Below are 23957 nucleotides of genomic sequence, written 5' to 3' on the forward strand. Positions count from 1 at the left end.
CCCGTGATAAAAGTATATTTATTGATGACTGGTTGCATTGAGCTTATGTTTAGCTTAACTGATTCTTTTATTAACTGTATGATAAATTGCATAATGATCGGACAATTGATCACAACTTCGATAAAATCGGTCATTAATCGGAGATGAAACGGCGTGTCTTGCGCAAAATCGTGACTAACGAGTCATCAATTCGAGACGAGAATCGGAACGTTTATTTATTATGATAATCTATCGATTAAAAAATATATCCTATTTCGAGATATAAAAAATATAAAGCTCGCCCGATCTTCGTGCGAATTGACGAATACCATTCGTCGCAGATTTGCATAGTTCGACGACGCCATCTTGAAATCTATTTAGACGGAGCAAGCAAGATTGTGTAAGACTAACTGGTATATAGTAATAGGTTTTTAATTATTATCTGGTTGATACATGCGATATTTTTTAAATTATTTACTGATTTATTACAATTTATAATGAAAAGAATTATTAAATAATTCAATAATTTTTAGTTACATATCTAATTATCTGTTAAATAAACTTAAATAAAAGACGCGTGATTATATATTCGTATCGTTGTTTTTTCTTCAAATATTTTTGCACGATATTAGAAAATAAAATATGAATACTTTATTTCCGCAACGTTTTTATGATGACTTTTGTTATTTCTTCTCAAACACAATCCGTCTAAATAGTTTTTAATACGCTAAATTAAGTATCTCCCGAACATAACTCAAGTGTTTGCTCTAATTGTAAGTAAATGACGCCACGCGTGGACAAACGCGATCGAAGTCGAACGAATCCATTAGGTAATTAGTTAATTCATTATCGTCCGCGTAATTTTCCATTCGGTTTTGCACACGCAGTAAGTTCGCGAAGCTCGATGCGAAGAAATTGCTCGACTCCAAAAAAAATTATTGCAAGTTCGCCGCTGTATACTCTTGATCTTTTGCAAAATCCTAAAGTTCAGCGGTACAATTGCAATTATTGCAAGTCTCCGACATTTGTATACTGCAATTATGTGTTCGACGTGTATTATCTGTATTATCTTTTATATCATCTCTATTTTGTTTTTCCATCGCAGAGTTATGCTACTGTAGAAAAATGGTACGTGACTGGAACGATAATATTGTTTAAAAGAAAATAGAGATTCTCCTTATCGCGCGATCTCTAATCATTCTATGACAATAATCTACCTAGCTACCTATCGCGACATCAGATCGATATCATAATACTGTAACGTTGATTCTCTCGCGCGAAATCTTTGTAGGAGAAAAAGAAATGGAAGTACTATGCATGGACATTCTTACCATGGAACATATATGTATATTTTCGCAAATTGCAAGATACTATTCTCTCTATCTTTTTCTTTCTTTCTTTCGTTATATAATAACATTGTATATATTTCGCGATGTGTGTTATCAGCTTCAGTCCGGCGTGAAATAGTCATCGGAGAAACATCCTTTGTCTTTGTTTTTTTTTTTTTTTTCATTCTTTACTTATTGTCCTTTCAAAAGATTGTACACTTCTCCGAATATTCTCGCCGGATATTTTTCGCTAAATGTGATTCACATCGAACACTGAATTTTACTATCATTGGTATTTAAACGACCGGCATTTTAAGCGGATAACGAATATTTCGTGTGCGCAATTAAATGCACGATCACGTGATTACAAAATTGGTCATGAAAGAATCGGCCAGTTGCGTGGTTTAAATATCTAATACTTTGCTCACTTTCTCTGAGACCACTCGAACTCTTTCATACAAAATTCGCAAATCGTGATAAAGGAAAGAAGAAAAGATCTTAAACGTTTTGCACAGTTTTCGGGTTGAGCGGCTCGGTCGTCGGCGTTTTCGTCTTTTGCTGAGTTCTTCTTTTAGCTCGCCGCTTTTTGTTTTTCGTCTCCGCTCCCAAGGCCAAGAAATTGTTGTGAAAGTACTCCTCGATTTCTGACAACTTCTTCCCGTGTGTCTCCGGCAGCATTAGCCACACAAAGAGAGCCGCGCCCACGGAAACACCGGCGAAAAACCATTGTACCGCATATGATCCTTAACAAAATATGCAATTTCTTAATCGGAGCTCGCTTTATCACTTTCAGATATGGAAGAGATTCTTTGGCTAATTTTTATCATTGACAATTAAAAGCGTTTAGATTAGATTAAAGGATAGAGAGAGAGAAATAAAGATATTGAAAATACAAATATATTGAATAATACAAATAAAGTTGAATAAAAAATCAAATCGATAGAGAGATATCTAATCAGGATTATGTAATCAGGATACGGAAGTCTCATCATAGATAAGATTTAGTATATAATAATTATAAGATATAGAGAGTGTCGCGTACCTCCTAGGAAAGCTTGCAAGCTCCGATAACTTTGCAGCGCGGCAAACATGAGCACGTTCGCCATGGAATAACTGATGGAGTGGGCGATCCCGCGGATTTCGGTCGGGAACAATTCTGCCGTCATGGTCCAGGGAATAGTCAGCATCCCGACCATCGATGTGCACACGTAAAGTAACAGACAGAGCACCGGCACCTGCGAACATTGAAATCACCTCTTTGCATGTCTGTAGGATTGAAAATGGAATTTAAAACGAAAGCACACACATACCAAGTGTGTGGTACCCTCATCCTGAAACTTACCCAGTAGCCGCTGCGATCGCCATTTTTGATGTTCAATGAGAAATAGCCGGAGACGGTCATGCACAGAGCCATCCCGAAGGACGAAATTATGCACAACGCTCTTCTCTTGTATCGCCTCAGTAGCCAAGTGTTCACCATGGAACATAGAAAACGCGTCAGACCCACCAAAATCGAAGCCAAATATTCGTCCACACCAGCGCCCACTTCCTATAAATCACAGGTTTAATAGCATTTCTACTACTATTATCAATCGCGATGTTACTATCAATCATTGATAATAATCGAATATTTCTACGTATAAAAATCACTATAATTAAATTGAATGCATCATTAGAAAATATGAAAGAGAGAAAGAGAAATCAAATGTCTACATTTATTGAATATATATATATAAAGAATGATTATATATTATTTACCTGGAACCAAGTCACTGCGTAAAACAATGTAATGTAAATTCCGGAGAACTGCTGAAACGAAAAGAAGAAGAAAAGTATCGCCATGGGTTTCCATCCGGTCGGTTTCAAGAACCCTCGCAATTTGTTGGACACATTGCCGTGTTTGCTCCGCCGTTGCTCATTCAATTTAATTTCGTTCTCTTTCATAATGGTAGTAAAATGCGCCTCGACCACTGACGTTTTGCCTTGCGATTTCTCGTTTTTGTAAAGCCTAGACCAACAGACTAGAGTTGCTAATCATTCATACGCACGCGCGCTTTAAAACAAGAAAATTACACGATGGTTTTAGGGTCTTGGAAAATCTTGAAAGTTTATCGCGAAGAATATTTTCTTTGCTGCGAATATCAGTAGGTTGTCAAGTTATACATATAAAGTCTATCATTACGTTCAATTGCCATATTTAATTACAAAGTTAAAATTTCATCGATACTAATTTTTTTTTTTAATTAATTAATAATTAATAACTATAATAATTATAGTAATTAATTACTTATATATATATATGTACAATACTATATACAATAATTAATTATAATTATTAATTATAATTATTAATTATTGTCAAATGAGAAACTAAAGCGTCTTATTAGTAATTTATTGATCTTATTGTTTAAAAGAATTTTGTTAACTTGTTTAATTAACAAATTGGATTTACCATACTAGGGACTTCTTGGCTTCATCGATGCGTCCTTTCGAGACAAGCCAGACGGGCGATTCTGGCACCCAAAACTGCACCATGATGACGGGCACAATCGAGTAGATGATGCTGAGCCAGGCGACTAATCGCCAATCCAAGTAAGCGCCCTTTAAGTAAGACAGTAGCATTCCGAACGACGCCAATGTCGGCCCAAACGAGATCAATGAGCCGCGCAGTTCCGGTCTGGCCACCTCGGTGATATAGACAATCGCTGGCGAGGTCGCCAGGGCGGTCGACATTCCGGATAGCAAACGACCGACTAGCAACATCGGTATATTGCTCGAACAGGCAATAAGTATCCAGCCGATCACGCTGGGGATCGCGCCGATCTGTAGGGTCCTTAATCGACCGATCATCTCCATCAGGAAGCCTCCCAACAAGGCGCCAAACGGCGCGCATATGACGACCAGGCTGGCTAAAAATCGGATCGATCTTATTTACTTTTCGCTTCCTCTGATCTTACGCCTCTTTCACGCGCGTTTATTTTATACCTTATTTTATTTAGTTCTCTGAGATATATGCACATTTCTACTATATACAAATATCTTTCCATGCATTTTAATCTCGGAACCGTCTTCAAATTTACAACTTTTATGCGCATTCATACGTTTTAAAATAAAATTTTACATGTATTATCGATAATTTAAAGTAAAAATTTGATTAGAATTCAACAATGGCTGTTGGTATTCTAGATTAAAAGCATGCTCATAACAAAGACAGTAAATGTCCATTGTTGTACGAAGATTGCGATGCGGATGGACGCAAATTGAATTGCGTAACGCGAATTTAATCAGAGCACGAAATTTGATTGAGCATTGCCGTTCGAACAGCAGACACGCACGTGATTCTCCTCTGATAATTCCAACAACTTTGACGTTTCGCGATGATTTATCAATGGAAAAGACGGCTATCTGTCAATGTTATCAATAATGACTGCGCAAAATCTAACACTCTATATGCACATATTTTCCGATGAACGTTTTTGATATCATAACAGTTATCGCCTCGTATCATTTCGAGGAATTATTCGTATAAATGCATTATTCGCGGAACAGGGCAATTAAGTATTTATTGTAATTTATAATTAATATTATAAATACGTAATCTCCTCTTGACGGAATAATGCGTATCTCTATTGCTGCTCGTATGCTATGTATTCCTGCAATCTCACCTATCCAGGAAGTCTCCTCTTTCGTGGCATGTAGCTCTGCATCTTTTTTCTCGAGATGAGGAATGAGAGTCGCTGAGTATGCCATAGTGAGGCCTACTGCTATGTGGAAAGATGCCGCGACGATGCACGCGACAATCTACAAAAGTTCAAAGCCAACATGTATAGCTCTTCCGCATAATAAAAATCTCATCTCGCGATACTTGCTATTTTTCTACGAGACTCTTAATCACCGCTTTTTTTATCTGCACATCTTTTCTTTCTCATACATGATAATTTCTCTTACAATTAAGTATATTGATAAATTGTTCATATATATATATATATATTTTTTTTTTTTGAAGTTGTTAATTGAAACGTAAGAGAATCTTATTTTTAAATTTAATTGATATTCGGAGAAAAGAGAAGAAAAGATAGATTGAATGTTATTCAATGGAAGGATAAAGAAAGGAAAGATTTTACATCTGCGTGGAAAACGGGTTTTTGCGGTAAAATAAAAGCGAGCAGTTATCTCTCGCTGGATAATTGGTACCTCTCGGATGGCATTTTTAAGCTTCGTCGGCTCGACGAAACCTTTGTTGAGACTTCTACTCGAGACGATCGCGTCTTTGAAGCACTCTCGCTCATTCTCCTCAATGTTTTTTGAAGCCTCTCGCTCCACACTGAAACCACAAATAATTGACGTCATTAATCGAGCGTCAAATAAACCGAACGATAAATAACACTGTCGTTAATATCGTTGTGCTCGCGCGAATTTTACCGTCGTTTCTTTACAATTTACGACTGTTTCGAACTTGTTGCAATTTACAGCGATCGTTTGTAGCGTGCGTTTGTACGACATTTCTGCATATCATTAAAGCGATGGGTCGACGAATACGTCATGTTTGCCTGTTATCTCGCGTTATTTTTAAAATGATAGTTTTTAAATATTTATCGCATCGATCGTACACTTCGATTTCACGGGAGTTTCAAAACGCGATCCGGCATTAATAACGTTGCGTAAACTTCGAATTGAATTTCAATTCAAAAGTATTATCATACGCAACCGTCATAACAATCAAAATATTTGTAATAAATAACATTTGAACCTAACATAAGCATTTCTTATCATCATAGTATAACACATGATGGCTTAATATTTTATTGCAAGATAATATTATATATGTGTACAAGATATTTTATATTTGATATAAGATTTTAATTAATATAGTGCACCGTAAATAAAATATAATAAAGAGAGAAAAGAAAGTATATTTCTATTATATAATGAAATTCTTATATGTATAATATATTATCAGTTTCAATCAATAATATATTTTCCTTTTATTCGATAAATCGGAAATGTCGGACTGGATATAAAATTGTAATATAAGCAGTTATATTTTTATTGACGATTTTCACGTGATATACAAAAGTCACGTAATTTTTAGAAGAAATACGATTATATTAAATAAATAAAGATATATATTTATCGAATCTAGATTTCTTTCGTGTAAATTCTCATAAACTCTTCGAATTGAAGATCTTAATATTATATGTGTTACGAAAACTGATTTCTTCAGAATATGGGATCAATAATCTAAAAATTTCTAGATACAATTTTTTTTACGAATACAAATATTATTGATGTGATATTTGTCTGCAATAAATGTCTTTTTTATTTATTATGGCCATGGTTAAACATCTTGTACTTTTTTATACAAATCGGTTTAAAAAAAAAATATTAAGAAAAGGATTGTCATGATGTAAAATACATGTGGCACAAAAGCATATTTATGAATAAAATAAATAAAATGTGAATCAATTAATAGCGAAATAAATAATTCATTATTGATTGTGATTTAGCTTCGTTTATAAAAAAATATGAATTTAGTTTTTAATTTACGACGTGATATTGTTTAAATGTCTGCGTATCAGTTCAGAGAATATGACGAGTAAATGTAATCAAGTAATTATCGTGTAAAAATATAAGTCGATGGTTATGCTGTCTGCTAAATGCATGCAATGTCAAAATACGATAATCTCCAGACAATATTGTCTTGCATAGCAATGACATCACGCGGATCGATTAATAGAACGTTTTGCATCGTGCTTCATTTATCTGATTTATTGCAATAAATCAATATCGTTTATTAACAACTTTAAGAGGAAATGTGCGCTGTAATAATTTCAAAAATATTATTTTTTGTTCCCAATATTTCATCAGTGAAAATTTCTTGTAATTTAAACGACAGTCTATTGAAAATAATTCTGTTATATTATATTAAATAATTAAATATCTTGCATATATATACAATTTACATAATTCATGAGATTTTTATGATACATTTTGTAATATATACAATTTTTTTTTAAATAAATATCGGCAAATTTGAGTTTTTCCAATGGTGATAAATTTTTCCGCACTTGGCTGACGACTAATTAATGTGATACATATAACGAAGCGTTTAAAATGTTCTTATTAAAGAGACGATTGCATTTAGTCTCGGTTAAAAATAAACCTCTACGATCTTGGTTAGATACGATTGCGTGCTTAGTAAATTAGCACGTATTAGATAAATTTTTCCGCACTTTGCTGACGACTAATTAATGTGATACATATAACGAAGCGTTTAAAATGTTCTTATTAAAGAGACGATTGCATTTAGTCTCGGTTAAAAATAAATCTCTACGATCTTGGTTAGATACGATTGCGTGCTTAGTAAATTAGCACGTATTAGTTGACATGTAATTACACATGAACCGTTGAAACCAATTTCTTACAATAACTTTAATAAAACAAACAGATTACAGTTTAATGAATTTATGTGCAATATGGTACTGCTGGTTTGCTGCTATAAAAAGTATTTACATTCTAATTGAAGTATAGAAAGAATTAATAATCACTACTCGGAATTTTTTTTCAGCGTGTTCGTAGTGCATCTTCATGGTCATTTCTTTCACTTATCCGACGAGAATAAAATGATTAGGTTCTTATGAAATCCGATGCACGATTATATATTCTTGTGAAATTCGCGAACAGATTTAATGATGACTGGCTCCCTAATCATTATTTGCAATCGCCATTACATCAGAAAATGCGATGATTTTCGAAATGCAGTTATTTCTTAAACATGCCTTCTCGAAAAGATTATAAGTTTATTATTTCCTTCTTTGCCAAAAATCTATTTCTGTTAAGGTCATGCTTGTAATTTCTTTGAGCATCATACGAAAAGCGCGAAATATTGAGTAAAATCATTCTAAAAATCAATATTATTCACTTTCTCTCATTTATAATAACATATTTATATAAATTATTTAATACATAATATCTAATATATTTGATTTAAAATTTAAATTAAACATTCAAAAATTTATGTTACTATTCGTCGAAATCAGAAGAGCCTCAGTCGAATCTAAAATTAATTCTTCACAAATTTACATTCCTTGAATAATGCGTTTTTTTACAAACAATATATTAGAGATTCAGTCATTGTTATATCGGTTCTTTATTTTTCTAGTTTTGTTTGTACAACTAGAATGGAGAAAAGAATAGGAAAAGATTTAATATTCACGGGTAATATATTTTTTTTTATTATTCCGTCTACATATCCCGATTTGTTATACTAAGTTAAGACGAACAATACGAGGTTCTTTGCGAAATATGCAAGGCACACGTGGCACAGACATAAATAAATTATTTAAATTACCGACTCTTGGAATAACGATTCTATCCGATATAATAGTTTGCTCACGGACATAAGGGGTGTACTCTTTGTTTCTTTTCGTCAGTCTTTACTCGTCGGGCGTACAGACTTAAATTTTTTATCCCGCTTTTTTAATAGCTACATTTGTACGATCGCGCTCACGTACCTACGGTATTTGGCATTTCGCATAAATGATAAGCGGAAAGTAGTTATTTCACTTTGCTACACGTCGACGGGGAGTTAATTACTGTAGTGGATTACACATACTTTGCGTGTTGTTGAAAATATATCTATTCGCGAGACTTTCGTACTCTTGTCAACTCTCCAGCGATAGACGGCATATTGACTTTATTCTTTCTTTTTATTATTATTATTATTATTATTATTATTAACAGGTACAATAGACGCGTTTATTATTCCGTGCGGGTTTCGAATCGCAAATCACGGCTACTGCCGGTTGAAGGATTCTTTGTGAGATTGTCCTAAGGCTACGTTGCTAAAAGTAGACGCGTCTAACTGGCCTAACCACGCGTGACTTTAACCTTGGCCCTGATTCAACAAAGCATCATACTAGCGTGACATAATAGTGGGCGGACAAATCTTTGATATATTCGCGAAACAATTTTTTCACCAGTGTTTTATTCGTCATTAATGTTGCAAAAATTAAGGTAGAAAAATATAGACATATAATAAAAATAGCTACAAATAAAAGATTCTATAAATATCGTAATGATAATTTTAAACATAATGATAAGCATAATGATAATGATAAGTATAACAATAATTTTAAGCGTCATCGATAACACGATATCTTAGAACCGTTTAAAATGAATCAGATTCGATAAAAGTACTATCAAAAAATGTTTAATACATATAGTGATAGTATCGAATTCTATCAAGCATTTTTTTGATAAGACTCGAGACATTTTATTCATCTTCTCTTCATATCATTTTACTATATTATCTATTCTGTTGATAAACTGTATACAATAACTCGACGTATATGAAATTTAAGAAAAAAATAGGTCATCAAATCTGTTCTTTGCAATGAAACGGTCGCATAAAAAATACTTCGTAATGCAACTTCCTTTCATTTCGATTCAGGGTAGTCATTTTCCGTGAGACGATCACGTGCGACTTACATCATCGCAAGCGATTTCGTCGTGTATACATATTCCTTATGCCAAGCGAGGTGATCTTAAAATTACTCATAACAATCTTCTTTTTCCGTGATTAATATGTATGAATCGTTATCGATTTGAAAGTGATCATTTCTTTTTGTCGATCGCATTTTTTTACCGGCGAGATGCCGGCAAAGTGTGCGCACGTGGGTGGCTTTTGACATTAAAGAAATATTTGCGAATTGTTGTGCCTGTCGAGCCCCACAAACATCTTTACGACGTTCGAAAGACAATTTGTCACGAGCTTGACTAACGTCATACGCATAACTCGGGGTCGAAGGTTAATTGGAGAGCGATCAAGTGTTCGTTCGCGAGCCCTCCTTTCAAATACGACCTCAAAAACCTGTTGCCGATATAATTGAAAATATTATCTATTAAGTATATATCAATGTTGAGATACATATACGCGAGATTTCCGTTCATTTTCTATTTGTTTAAATTATCTCGCCCGGATTATACAGAAAGCTATTTCGATATTTGCGCACAACTTGAGAAATTGTTCCTAATTTTTAAATATAAGATAAAATATCGAATATACGATAAGTTACCAATGATAATTTATTATTAGCAATTGAATTTGAATGTGATTTTATCGATACTTTTAAATATTTATATCAATATAAAAAAATTAGCAAAATTTTACCAGAAAACTATCTAGTTTTTTTTATATAAAAAATTTTTTATATCGTACAATGTTATCACGGAGACTTTAATTTATAATTTTAAAACACACAGATATATCGAATAACTGTTTACACATGTGTACAAAGAACATGCTGGAATCGCGAAATATGATTTAAAACTTTTTATTTCTGCCACATCAAAGGTAGTTCAACTTTTTACGTTTGCAAAACTGGTTCCTTGAGTAAGTCTTCCTGTTAAGATAGCCGCGGGCGTAAGGTCGCTCGTCTGTATTTTTAAAACGTCCATCATGTTTTATTTTGATTCAGAATCATACTCTAATTGTTACATAATTCTCAGAGATTGTTGAGAGCGGTATCAAAGTTCTCGTACACATATATTTGACATATTGAAATAAAAGCTTTTCATTGTCGAGAAAAAAAATTTTAATGAAATTTTTGAAAACCTTTCTTTAAAAATGTTTTTTGTATTGTGCGTTGAATTAAAATAGAATTAAAATTTCTTGGGACCTAACTAGATAGAAAATGTCAAAGTAAAAAAAAAAAGGGATCAGTAGATTACAGGGTAGGCTTTAGATAGACCTTTGTCATGCGTTCCATATCATTCGCGAGTAGGAAGGGATCGCCTTGATAAAGAGCAAAAGGAAAAACTCTATATGAAACTTATTCGAAGATTTGATGGATCGTTTTTTGTGGAGACAGATTATGTGCTTATTTATTCAATGAATTCTGTGTATCTTAGACATTTCGAAAAAAAAAGACCTTTCGTATTCTTCCAACTATACACTGTGTCGAGATCTGAAGAATTACTTCTCGCGCATAATTGAAATTAAAGAAATCTAGTTCATTATCGAAGTAGTAAATTTATTTCATTCATAAAATAAATTGTAAAAAAGGCAAGTAAGAGTTCACGCGGTAAGTGGAGTGCATATTTTATTTTAACTGCATATCAGTAATTTACATTAGATAACGAGTGAACGTTTCGGCCCATTTTTCGGACCATCCTCAAGGCAAATTTAATCGGACAGATAAATTTAAAATTGAAGCGAATAAATAAATAAATAGATAGAGTCGAAAAAGGATTTAATAACACAGATATAATAAATATGTAGAGTCAGTAAACACAATATAAATTTGTCGAATACATCTAAAACATCGTCCAATTGAAAAAAAAAACAACAATTTTATATTTCGGTATCTGTGAGGCGTGCTCCTCTCTAGTTGATAAGTCAGGAGGTTAGAAGTTATCTTTAACTTTTGATAGAGATAAAATAATCATTTTATTTATTAATCCGATTTTATTTTGCGTGAATCTTTCTTCCAATTACTCACATTAAAGTTATATAAATCAAGGAAGATGACTTGAAATATTTAAAATAACTTGTTTCATACACAGTTTTTTTATACTTATTAATCACTTTAACTTTATCAAACATGAAGATCAACATCATATCACCGCTCGTTATATAATCGCAAGTTTTTGTATATAGTTCGCGTTTTCTTTGATATAATTGATAAGGTTATATTTATTTATATTTACCTTAATGAGTAAGGATCCATTGTGTTTCTCGCCTCACACTCCAATCGCTATTAGTTAACAAGTAATATGTTTCCTCTCCTTCCTCTTGTTAGTCAATTAGGCGCCTCTCCAGGAATAGGCCTTCATCAACTCTGCTCGATATTGTCCTGACTAGCCAACATTTTATTGCCTGAAATTAATCCCCATTTATTGTTATATAACATTAATAAAATTTATTGTCTCTAAAATTCTATAATATCATCACATAAAATTTATTTTTCTATGGTTTAACACCTCCTTCTCCGTCAGATTTTAATTAGTTGTAAATGGATCAGATTTTTATAAATAACGACTTGGACCGCGGATTAACTACGCGGTTGCCTTATATCCGTTCTTTATACACGGAATTTTCAATGAAACTATCTAATATCTCGGTCAGAGCGGTGCAGCAATTTTGTGGTTAGTATTGCGTGCATAACTTTCTCTGTCGGACGCATAACCGATTTTTCTCCTTGCATTTCATGATCGAAACAGCCCGATACGTATTTTTCACCAATTTTTTGACAGAACTCTCTTTCTCTTACACGCCCTTTATGCATATCACATACACACACACACACACACACACACATACATACACACTTTTCCTCTTCAATTATCTTTAGATAGAGAATAAAATAATAAAGAAAGTTTCTATAGAATTTCTTATGATTAACATTAGCCGTCTAGTTTCTTCGTTATATGAACCTTTATATACATATACTTATTCGCGAGAAAACTTGTATCGATGCAACACGTACTGAGTAAACTGCGTGATTGCGTGAGCGTGGATTGCTATCAAATGTTTCTCCGGCTCCGATGATGGCTAACGATCACCAGAGGTTCCACAAGAATCGAGCTCATCGTCGTCGTAGCCGGCGATTTCATCTAAATTACTCGCATGCGCGCGCGTTTTACTCGACTTTCATCCCGCATCACTTCCCCCAATGACCCGTGAGCACCAAGGAACCGAGAAATCATTGAATCAATGAAGCTTATGCCAGAATCTGACAGCGTGAAGAATAAAGTTGCCCAGGAATATAAAACAAAGAAAAAGGCAAAAGAGAAATGGTTTCGTAGCTTTTCGATTAATAAAGTACTCGCTATAATTAATGATGGTTTTTAATCAAATTAGTACTTCGGTTTGAATCATATTAAATTGGATGTTGATATAAACCTTGTATTGATAAAGGAAAACCAATTTTGTTCGCGATAAGATATTAGCTTGAAAGAGTAAAAAATCGTCGATGATCTTTGTGTCGCGAATCTTTTTTTTTTTTTTTTTTTTTTTTCTTGTCGGCAATGTCACGCAAAGCAGAAAAGAATTAGTCAGCATTCATAGGTAAATGTTATGCAGTTCGCGGTGCAAAGAAGACTGCTTGCAACGAATAACACAATTGTCGCAACGAACGATCTTCGTTTTGTTACAGTTTACTGACGTTAAAAACATGAGAAAATTATGCAAATTCTTGGGGCAAATGTCGGTGCATATTAATATACAGTTTCCCTCTATGATTTAAAAAGCCTTCTAAGACGTGGACACTTAGCTTGTGAAAGCGACACTTTTAAAGTGTCTTTCACCGGAAATGAGACGCATGGACAACTCAAGAATTTTTTAGAAGAATAGACAGCAATATTATTATTCAAAAATTTAGATTAATCTTATTTAACCAACAATCTCTCTTTTGTGTATAAATATTTTATATCTATTTTATTTCAAAATATTAAGTTTATTTTGTCATATGTTTCATATTTATGTTCTGATCGTGCCTTATATAATCTCTTTGTATAATTTTTTTTATTATAAATTTAAATATTATATAACCGACAATTGCATAGTTTAATAATAGATTGAACGACATTAGCTGTAATCATATGAATGTGACTTGCAGATACAGATTATTTAAAATTATTCCGTTATTTTAAATTAAAAATAATAATAATGATATAAATGAACAAAAACGCTTAATCATAGTTAGTGCTAATTCTGGTTTCACACAAAATTAGTAGGAAAACGAGAACCTAGCAATGTGAATAATACCTTTGCTATAATAAAATGTAATAGAGAAAATAAATCTAGTAAGCCAATGTTTGCCTTTCCAGCGACTTTGTATAAACAGCAATGAGCAGTGTTGCAATCGATCCTTAAGCCATTTTACGAGGTTCTCGTGACATTGTGAAGAGACAGACACGTTGCTTTATAAGATAAAAGTTGTAAAAATCGTCTATTGCAACGCGAAAGCAATTGCATAACGTCAATAATAATGTATGAAGTTTGTGATGTGTATACAGCTTGATTTAAATATTAGTTTATAGCAAGGATTGAAACCAATGTATTCCGGATGAATTTCAAATTGCTGACATCTTATTGTTAGATATGGACGAAGGGCAAATAGAAAAATGTTTACGATGATAATATTTATCGTCGCGAAAATACTTTTGTTGTCATTGAAACGTAAACTTTATTTAAAAAATGTATATAAATTCGAACGCATCTGACTTAAATACTGTAAACCTTACGAAACTATTGATATGTCTCGATGAATGAGTATTATACTGAACGCAACTAAACTTCCTTCCGATAAGCCGCACCGGCCTGTGATAACATTCCCCATCCTCGTTCTTTACTTCCGCTAATTTACAAAACATGTCCATCGATCTCGTTACATTTCTACGTTATCTGTGACAGGATTCGCTTTTATTCTTTACTAAATCAAAACTCTGACTTATAAGAAATTTTCATATTATGATGACAGTATTTGCTTCGTCAGCTTTTGTCGTAACAACTTCACGAAAGTTTTTTTTTTTTTTTTCAGTTTTGATCTTATAAAGCACAACAAAGAATCGTACTAATGGCGAACAAATTTTCAGGTACAGAGTTCAGGAAATTCAGAAGATCTCGAAGAAGAATCAATCTAATATCGGACATTTTGATGGCCTGGCCTGCTCTCTGTATGCTATGAGTGTTTACAAAACCTCGAAAGGATCGATCGATCCGAAACGGATCAACGCCCTGACACAGCGTCGCGAACGACTGGCAGTAAATAAACCAACAGGTATACGCGCTGTCAGTAAGCCTTCTCTTTAAATGCACTTGTTATCATTTAATAAAATAATAATAATAATAATATAAGTACTAAAAATAAATAAAAAATAAAATCAACTTCAAATATATTACTATAGATAAATCTAAAATCATTTAAATTAGAAATAACACATTTATATACAATATGTCCTAAAATTCATGAGACTCGCGAGATTCTGAAATTCTATAGTTTGTCGAGTTACACAGTAAATCTACACGAGTCCTGTCTAGCGGAGCACACTCACCTCTCCAAGCAGCGTCCTGCTCCGAGAATCGATCTCTCGCCGGGCGTCGTGAACATTCACAAAGGGAAAAGAACGAGAGTAAGAATAGTTTGACCAAGACGATCGGAAGGGCTCTTTTCTCTCACTTCCGTGGCTGTTCTCGTGGGAAGAGGAATTGACGTGACGCGGCACGACCCGATGACGCGATTCGAGGATCGATCAGCAAACAAACCCGCTTCTCTGTTCGACGCCGCGGTTGGTAGGCGACTGAGCCAGTTGAGCCTCTGAAAACCTTGTCGCCTCGTTCCCCTACATACGGCCCCGATCCTCTCAGCCTGCGTTCACGCACCGTCACCGCACATTGCCAACGGAATCGTTGTAAGGGTTGCTAAGACCCTGTTGTCGCGCTGCGGACCGATCTCGATCTTGCCTTGCTTCCTGATTCGTCCTATGCATTGTTCTCTACAGCGTGATGTTTGTTTGGAAAGATACACAAAGAACTTTAGTACCAAGTAATATGAAGATGTTATCCGGTTACGAAATACGCATAACATTTTAATTTACGTATATTAAGCTCATGATTGTATTATGTGCAATTATTCCGTGCGTGGAAAATTTCGAGATTCTTAGAAAAAGATTGTAAATATTTCATATCACAAAGGTTATATATATATATATATATAAGAATCTAGACGGTATTGTGACTTTGATATTTATTTATTAATTTAAAATTGTAGAATTTGGGAGGATTGTTAACCACATGATTTATATTTTTTCTCTCACATTTTCGTTATTTTTCCAATATTCACATAACAAGCGGATTTATTTCCGGTTTTTGTTAGCGCATGAAAAAATCGAGGAAAGAACACAAGGGCGACTCATAATCCATACGACCCACTTACTTAGAACCGACTCGGTGAATGAAAGATTGTTTTGTAAGAAATTATTGATGCCGAAGAAATGTTGGGAAATTTGCGCACTATAAAACCCTCAATCTTTGTTTTAGTCACAGATTTTATTTTTTATTTATTTTTTTTTTTTAGACGAAATCTCAAGCTGAAATGTGCCAATGTTTAACTTTTTAAATATCTTTGTAATTAAATCTGAAATTAAAATTCTGGAAAAATTATTTAAAATTTATTTTAATTTTTAGACACAGGTTATGTTATTTATTTATGGAATTTTAATTATGACATTTATTAGTATAATTTAGTAAAGAAAAAATAGTTTCAAGATTAACAAATAAAAAGAGAAATTGGAATGAGAAGTTAAAAAACTTTTTGTAAAAATTTGTTAAATTAATAATAAGAGATTAATCAATTTCTCATAATTATCAGTTTCCAAAGTTTAATGAGTAAACAAATAAAAATACATTTATACCTGAAAAAAACGTATAAATGGTAATCCATCAAGGCATTATACAAGGTTACGCATTTCACTGTTGTCATATCTATCGTATCGATCTGTATAAAATTAATGACTCATTCTCCAACTCACTACCCTGCTAGCCTCTTATGCCATTATCTTTAATCCATTACTTCACGTAATCGACGAAAGAATAGGAAATGTTTATACGACAATGCGACATATCTCAGAAACGTGCACTTGAAATTCTTGTGACTGTGAATCAACTATACTTGAGCAGGCAGATATCGTGATGCTAGGCTCTCGTTTCCGCGATTCATGAATATGGAGAACAACTTCGTAACATTTTAACGCGACCCTAAACGGCACTTTTTATTACATAAGAATGCAAAATTTCAATTTGTGAAGAGATACTCTGTGCTATGCAAATTTGCCATTTTTGTATCGAGTTTTATTTATGATTTGAAAGAGTAACGTATTATTTTAGCTTCGATAACGTATTTGCTGACGTCGACATTTGGTATCGCAAAACTCAAGTACACACATATCCAAAGACACTAGAAATTTATAACGTATTAATTATTAACACTAGATTCTTTTCCTTCTCTTTCCAAAATGCTCGAAGTCATTTTACTATCATTCGTGTCGCGTGATCATTACATATGTAATTATGCACCGTCATCATGATTGGAATTTTGTCATAAACATAAAAACAAAAATACTTAAAGGGAAAAGAAACATCCGTGATGTGAAAAACGATACAAGCAGTAATATTCAGAATTTTCTTGGATTCTGTCACGAGGATTACCGAGTGTTCATAATTTACAATTGTTTCTCAAGTTCAATTGTTCACTTAACCCGGCTTAATTGACAATATCGCTGTCCACTATTGCGGATCATATTGATACGAACGTGTTAAAACGATTGTGACAAAACAATTTTCGACTTAATAGATGTCTTTATTGTTTATCTAAATTACGGGAAAGAGATAGGTACTTTGTTAAAGTTGATGGCGCAAATTTCTTTTATAATATAATAAATTATTAAAATTAAAATACACAAAGAATTTTGATTGCAAAAAAATGCACAATTATTAAAATAATTTTGTTTATATCAATATATAATTTTGATTATATCTTTTATTTTCTTATTTTTACATAATATAAATCAATTTCTCTATATGAAGTTATTATTTTTATTAATTAGGCACTTATTTAGCATAAAACTATTCTTTATTTAGCACATTAATAATTTTCTAATCATCGGTATATTAATTAGATAGTATTATGACATTTCATGATTTGATAAAAATAAAATTTCTTGTTGTTATGTGGTATTACATATATATTAAATTAATAAAATTGTATATTAATAATATATATATATAATTAATAACTCTTTTTAATTAAACAGTGTATTAATGTATTCTTCTAAATAATAGTATATTAATTCAAATTATATATTAATAATTAATAGTATTTATTTTCCTGTACACTAAATTAAATTTAATATAAAAAAAGAAATATTTTTATTAACATTTTATCCGATCATATAAAATATGTTATAGTGCCATCTATAGTTATCTGTTGATAAAAATTAGGTACTTTGCGACTCTTCTTTTTCTGCAGTCGGCAAGTAAGCACTCTATTTTGATTTAATTCTCAAATCTCATATTCATTCGTATCGGAGAAAAATGGCGGCGTGGAGTAACATTTTACGCACTGCGAATCGAAAGTTGCTACAAAACGGCGGATTTAGAACGGCATTGTTGAAGAACGGTGATTATTTATGCGCGATTGCTTACAATTATATTGTTAAACGAGTGTTTCTTTTTACCTTATCGATGCACTTGCGAAAACCGGTGTTTTGTTACGCAACGACCATGCACAGTGTTTTGGAATATGATTTCGTGGATACCCGTGTCGTAGAATAAAAGAAAATATTCGAATATAAAGATATGCCTATGAAATAATAAAACACTTAAAATTTTTATTTTTATTAATTTTGATTGTTACTTTTTATGTACTAATTATTTCTAAAGTTTCTAACACCGCTAACATTTTATATGATAATATCCTAACATTGAATATTATAATGAAGATTAGGTTTTTTTATCCATATGTTATTTATTAGTGATTCTACACTATTATTTCTTAATACAGATTTTTTCTATCTTTTTCTATATTTTATATTTATATAAATTGATTTATTAATAAAAATTATGACTGGTTATAATAATAGCTGATTGTATCGCTATTGATTGATTGTTGGGATTTTATTGATACATCTTCTCTTAATCTCAAACTATTAATCCATTTGTCTTAGTTGACTTTAGAAATTTCTGAAAAATTTTTTCATGTTTTTAGAACAAATAAGATGTATGTCCGAAGAACGCACATTTGCCATACAGCCGAGCCGCTTCCAGTGGCACAAAACAAAAGATTGGATTAACTTTTATCTATTACTTGGTGCTGTTCCTGTTGGAATTGCAATCACTTTAATTAACGTCTTTATTGGTCCTGCTACACTCCAGGAAATCCCCGAGGATTATGTCCCAAAAGAATGGGAATATCTTCAGGTAAGATGTACATGCTGGCAATATTTTTTTGTAAGATGATTTAAATGTTTTTGATACACTAGGCATATCAACTATCTAAGCATATTTTTCATATTTGTTTCAGCATCCCATTAAAAGATTCTTTCAACGTTACCTTTTTCCATCGCAGCAACAAGAATACGAAAAGTTTCTGCATTACTTATACCATCAGGATCAGGTCAGAAGAGTTAGGCTTCTTGAACAGCAGGTGAACGCTGCGATGGGTCAGAATCGCGATTACAGAGGTCCTTACTTTAAAGAATTCTATGCCTCTAAGTATCTGTACTCATATAGAGAATCTTTAGACAAAACGCTCAATGTGCGTGAGTAAAATTTATTTTGCTCATAACGGCTATTTCTGATTTTAAAATATTGCGGGAGTTAAAAAAATTACCTTATCAGGTATATATATATATATATATAAATATGTAGATTGCATATATTCTAGGACTTGATCAAGTGATCTGCAGAGTGAATATTTGCAATGTCAAATCTCTGCCAATAAATATATCGCATTGTACAAATATAGTTAATAAAATAGTATTAATTAAAAACTTCCTTAGAGGAAAGTATAATGCGATACATTTTCCTTTATAAAGTCTGTTCTTTATAGCTGAACTCGCTGCACTAGTTCAGAGTTTATCTTTCTCCCAATGTGGAAAGAAAAAGATAAACTCAGAACTAGTGCAGCCAATTCAGTTATAAAGAACAAATCTATAATATCATGATCAATGCATAAGTACAATTTTTAATTGATTATTAACTGTTATTTGTAGTATTGATTACATGTTTCTGATTATTATTTCATTAATTTATCATTCTCGATTTTGTGATCATTATTTCGAGATTAAAATGCATATAATGCATATTGATTCATTACATATTGACTATCCATTTGTAATATTTATCGAGTACTAAATGGTAACATGTTAAGCATGTTAGTATTTAGTACTTTGCATTTAAAAGTAGAATCATGCAATTTTTTGGAAGAAACACAATTTATATATTCAGATTGATATAATAACCATGAATCACATACGATTAAATATCAAACAGATTTTAATGAAAATAAGCCTAATGTAAGTGCGCATTTTATGCGATTTCTTATTATGTTGATTTCTAACTTTACGTCTAATTTATATATATTTACGTTTTTTCTCACATACTGACGCAGTTCGATCAACGATTCTAATTTGCGGTAAGTACTGATCTTTAGATATATAGATTTCTATTCAATGTTTCATTTCTTCGATTGAATGGCAGTATTTATGCTTCAATTGTTTTCAGACCGACAAACTTTCAATATTTATATAAGCATTTTTTTATTAAAAGAATTTTACGATCTGTTATTTTATTATTTTATCAAAATAATTTTTTTGAGCGCAATCCCTTTTGCGAGAAAAACGTTATGCATCAAATCAGTAGAAGAAACATTTTGATTTTGAAAGTTTAAAGAAATTGAATCATTTTCAAGTCTTTGCTTTAATTCTCGTGCATTTCGTCCGAAATAAACTAAATCTTTCGGGACTCTAAGAAAAAGGCAGGACCGATCATGCGTGTCATTGAATTAAAGCGCACTGTAAGAAACGAATGCATCTCGATAATTATCCTGATAATCATTTCCTTCGATCACTTTCAAGTTCGTTGATTAATCGAGAATATTGGCCGCGGAATCAAGAAGGTCAACGACTTTTTTTAATGCAATTCTGTATCAATTGTTTTTCTCACTTTTTTTTTCTTTCTCTCTATGGCCTGATCACTGTCGCGAATATATTCCGGACGTTTCTACTGCTTCCTGTTTTCATTAACATATATTTCTTCCAACTACTGTCACGTGTGGGAGTGTTATTTAAATTAAAAAACTTTAATTTAATACTTAAATACCTAAGAACATGTTAATAACTATTGAAAAAAAGTAAGAGTAGTATCGAATTACAAAAATCGTTGGGAAAAAAATCGACTTTATAGTCAGTCGAAGGATTTACATGAAAGATACACGCGAATTTTTTTGATTTGCAATTATCATAAGCACATTGCATAGAAATGATTAAAAAAAAAAAAATTTTGTCACGAAAACAAAGCTTCCTCTATGAGGAAGCAAAAAATGTTTGTTTTTGCGCGAGAAACGCGCAAGTGATCGTCTCTTACAATTTTATTGTTAGTACGATTATCTTGTCGACGCATTAACAACAGTGATAGCCGGTGGTACGTCGGTACCAACGTAACCCGTACAGCGGCAGTGGTCATTGTCAAGGCCGCCTTGCGTATCTTGCATAATGTGTATCTCGTACTTCGCATACAAATACAAATTGCCTCGTCGACCACGCAAACAGCATAATGAACAGCACAAAATTTACTTACAATTTATCATTTGATTTTTCGTCCGCGTTTTAATTCACAATGGAAGTATGCATATCTATAAATCTTCATAATTTGTCATATAATAATGCAACACAATAATTCTCGTGTAATTTGACATCTGCGTAATTCAATGCAGACCGTGACGCTATTCACACGTTTTTCCGTCGTCATTTGACCATTTAACGTAAAGAAATGATGATTAACAGACTTTATAATTTCCTTTATTCTTCGTATTGTATTATTCAAGATTAGAATTTATTTTTAATTAAAATGTTTATTTAAAATTGAAATTGTTTATTTATGTCAAACAACAACGGAAGAAGGTATATATAGCATTGATGGTTGTTTTAATCCATAATTATATCATTCAAAAGTGTTTGTCTACATTAAATAACTGCAAAAAACGTGTGAATAGCGTCATGTTCGGTGTTGAATTACGCAGATGTCAAATTATATAGGGATTATTTTAAATATACATATATTATGACACAGGGTTACAATATTTTTTTTTATTTCAAAATTTTTATTTACAACTGTGCAATAAATCAGCCCAGATATAAGATTGACATTGTAGTAATTGAAGTCTAACGTGGTAATATATTCTCGCTACAAATCATAGCGGCAACTTTTCTGCAATTACAGGGGGAGCGATTACAAATGACGCCGTCATTACGTTGTGTTGCGTGAGAGATCTTTGTTTTTCTCGTTTTGACGTTTTAATTTGTTTGACTTTGTCGATTCTGTCCAACAGAAAATGATATATACGCAAGTAATTTCAAAAATTGCGATTTTAAAGAAATAAGATAATTATCTTTGTTGTATCGAAATACGTAAAGAATTCGTAATATTCACATTTTTTTCGCGAATTCTTGGAATGTTTCCGTCTCCTCTCTGTTATAAATCGATCTACTTATATAATGATTTCACTAGATGCTTAATTGATTTTCGAAAATTTGTACGAATTCGTAAAACTTTTCACTTTTCTCAATTTGTCGCATCTGCGAGGTAAACTTTACAACATTATCGTTGCTTAAAACTTAGTTGACGTTTAGTAACACGAAGAGAGAAATTCGTAAATTTATCGCCAGATATATATAACATAAATATCTTGATGATAGATAGTAAGATAATTAATTGCAAATTAGATATATTATTCAATAAGCGCTAAATAAAAATTGTTGCCGCAACAATTATAATCATATTATTTATATAATTGGGAGTAAATTAATTTTTTTTTTAATAATTCTCTCTCAATGTTAATCGGAAATTAATTATATTACAACAATCTGAATCATTAAAATTTTTTTTTCTTTTGAACGTATACATGCGAATTCGAAATCGAGTACGATAAACCTGTTACGTGTTACATCATACGTGTGAATAACGATATCGTAACAATCATACTCAATAATTACAATGTCGTTATACGTAGTTGCACGGTCATAAACATCGAGTTGCGAGGAATTTCTAAAAACCCTTCATTACGCGCAATTACATCTATAAGATGATCGTTCTCGCATCTTGGTGTCTTCTTGCAATTAAAACTCATCTTAAATAAATTGCGCGCGGGGATTAGCAACTGTTGCGCGAGAGATAGCCAGAAACAATTAGGCGCGACGTTACGCAAGTATTCGCCCTGTTATTATATCATAGTTATACAACGATACGTATATGATTCATCGCAATCGAGTCGCTTCGAGATTTCTATGCAAATGTTACTTTTTTCGTGCGAATATTTTTTTTTGGAGACATTTCCATAGGAATCGACGTTATTATGATCGTATGTATGTGTGTGTAAGCGAGATAAAATTTTCCAACGAATCTTTCTTTACGCAATCGCGGCGCTTCGATGGCAAATGACTTAATTTCAACATCGACCTGCAAATCTTTTTCCGTCATTGCTTATCGTTATGTTTACATCCGTAACAATACGGTACGGCGATTCTTATGCAGTTTCAAATATATGATGTATCAGCATCAGGAAGTCAAAATTGTATGTCACGTCGATTGCCGTCGTCGTAATGTTGAATTTAATGAAAATTATACGATATCATAAATTGCATCTCAAATAAATTTTCGAGCTTTCTTATATCAGTCATCGCGCCATTTAATACGATTTAATACGTTTGTAATTAATCGTCATTCTCACGCATTCCGTGTACGTGAAGATTGTAAAAAATATTGCAAAAAATATAGGTATTACGATATTGAAAGTGTGAACGCGCTGCAAATTATAGAGTAAGTCCTGTCAATACAACAATCTAATATATATCATAATTGATAGCAGGAAT

General features: G+C 32.4%; 3 protein-coding genes across 4 annotated transcripts in view; 2 read left to right on the top strand and 1 right to left on the bottom strand.

The window, feature by feature from the left end:
* LOC115239889 (facilitated trehalose transporter Tret1-like) lies at positions 1–15802 on the bottom strand. Of its 2 annotated transcripts, none has more exons than XM_029814719.1 (9): positions 15366–15802; positions 12018–12186; positions 5502–5631; positions 4973–5108; positions 3760–4216; positions 3066–3315; positions 2650–2856; positions 2350–2542; positions 1–2050 (listed from the first exon to the last, which is right to left on the bottom strand). In XM_029814719.1, the coding sequence occupies exons 2-9, from the start codon at positions 12035–12037 to the stop codon at positions 1806–1808; spliced, it is 1638 nt and encodes a 545-aa protein (XP_029670579.1). In that variant the 5' UTR covers positions 12038–12186; positions 15366–15802; the 3' UTR covers positions 1–1805. The 2 variants fall into 2 exon arrangements, with proteins under 2 accessions (XP_029670579.1, XP_029670578.1); XM_029814718.1 differs by lacking the exon at positions 15366–15802 and adding an exon at positions 12797–12993 and having other exon boundaries at positions 1766–2050.
* Positions 15803–18342: 2540 nt separating this feature from the next.
* On the top strand, positions 18343–19859 carry LOC115239902 (NADH dehydrogenase [ubiquinone] 1 beta subcomplex subunit 5, mitochondrial). Its single transcript, XM_029814739.1, has 3 exons — positions 18343–18487; positions 19076–19287; positions 19391–19859. Exons 1-3 carry the CDS (start codon positions 18403–18405, stop codon positions 19634–19636), a joined length of 543 nt encoding a protein of 180 aa, XP_029670599.1. The 5' UTR covers positions 18343–18402; the 3' UTR covers positions 19637–19859.
* A 629-nt stretch (positions 19860–20488) lies between these two features.
* Positions 20489–23957, top strand: part of LOC115239901 (facilitated trehalose transporter Tret1-2 homolog) — an 18827-nt gene continuing 15358 nt past the window's right edge. The window contains exon 1 of the mRNA XM_029814737.1: positions 20489–20503. The gene's annotated coding sequence lies outside the window, so the exon portion shown is untranslated. The remainder of the gene's footprint in view (positions 20504–23957) is intronic.

The sequence above is a fragment of the Formica exsecta genome, unplaced genomic scaffold (genome assembly GCF_003651465.1).
Source record: "Formica exsecta isolate Colony F162 unplaced genomic scaffold, ASM365146v1 scaffold4, whole genome shotgun sequence".
NCBI lineage: Eukaryota > Metazoa > Arthropoda > Insecta > Hymenoptera > Formicidae > Formica > Formica exsecta.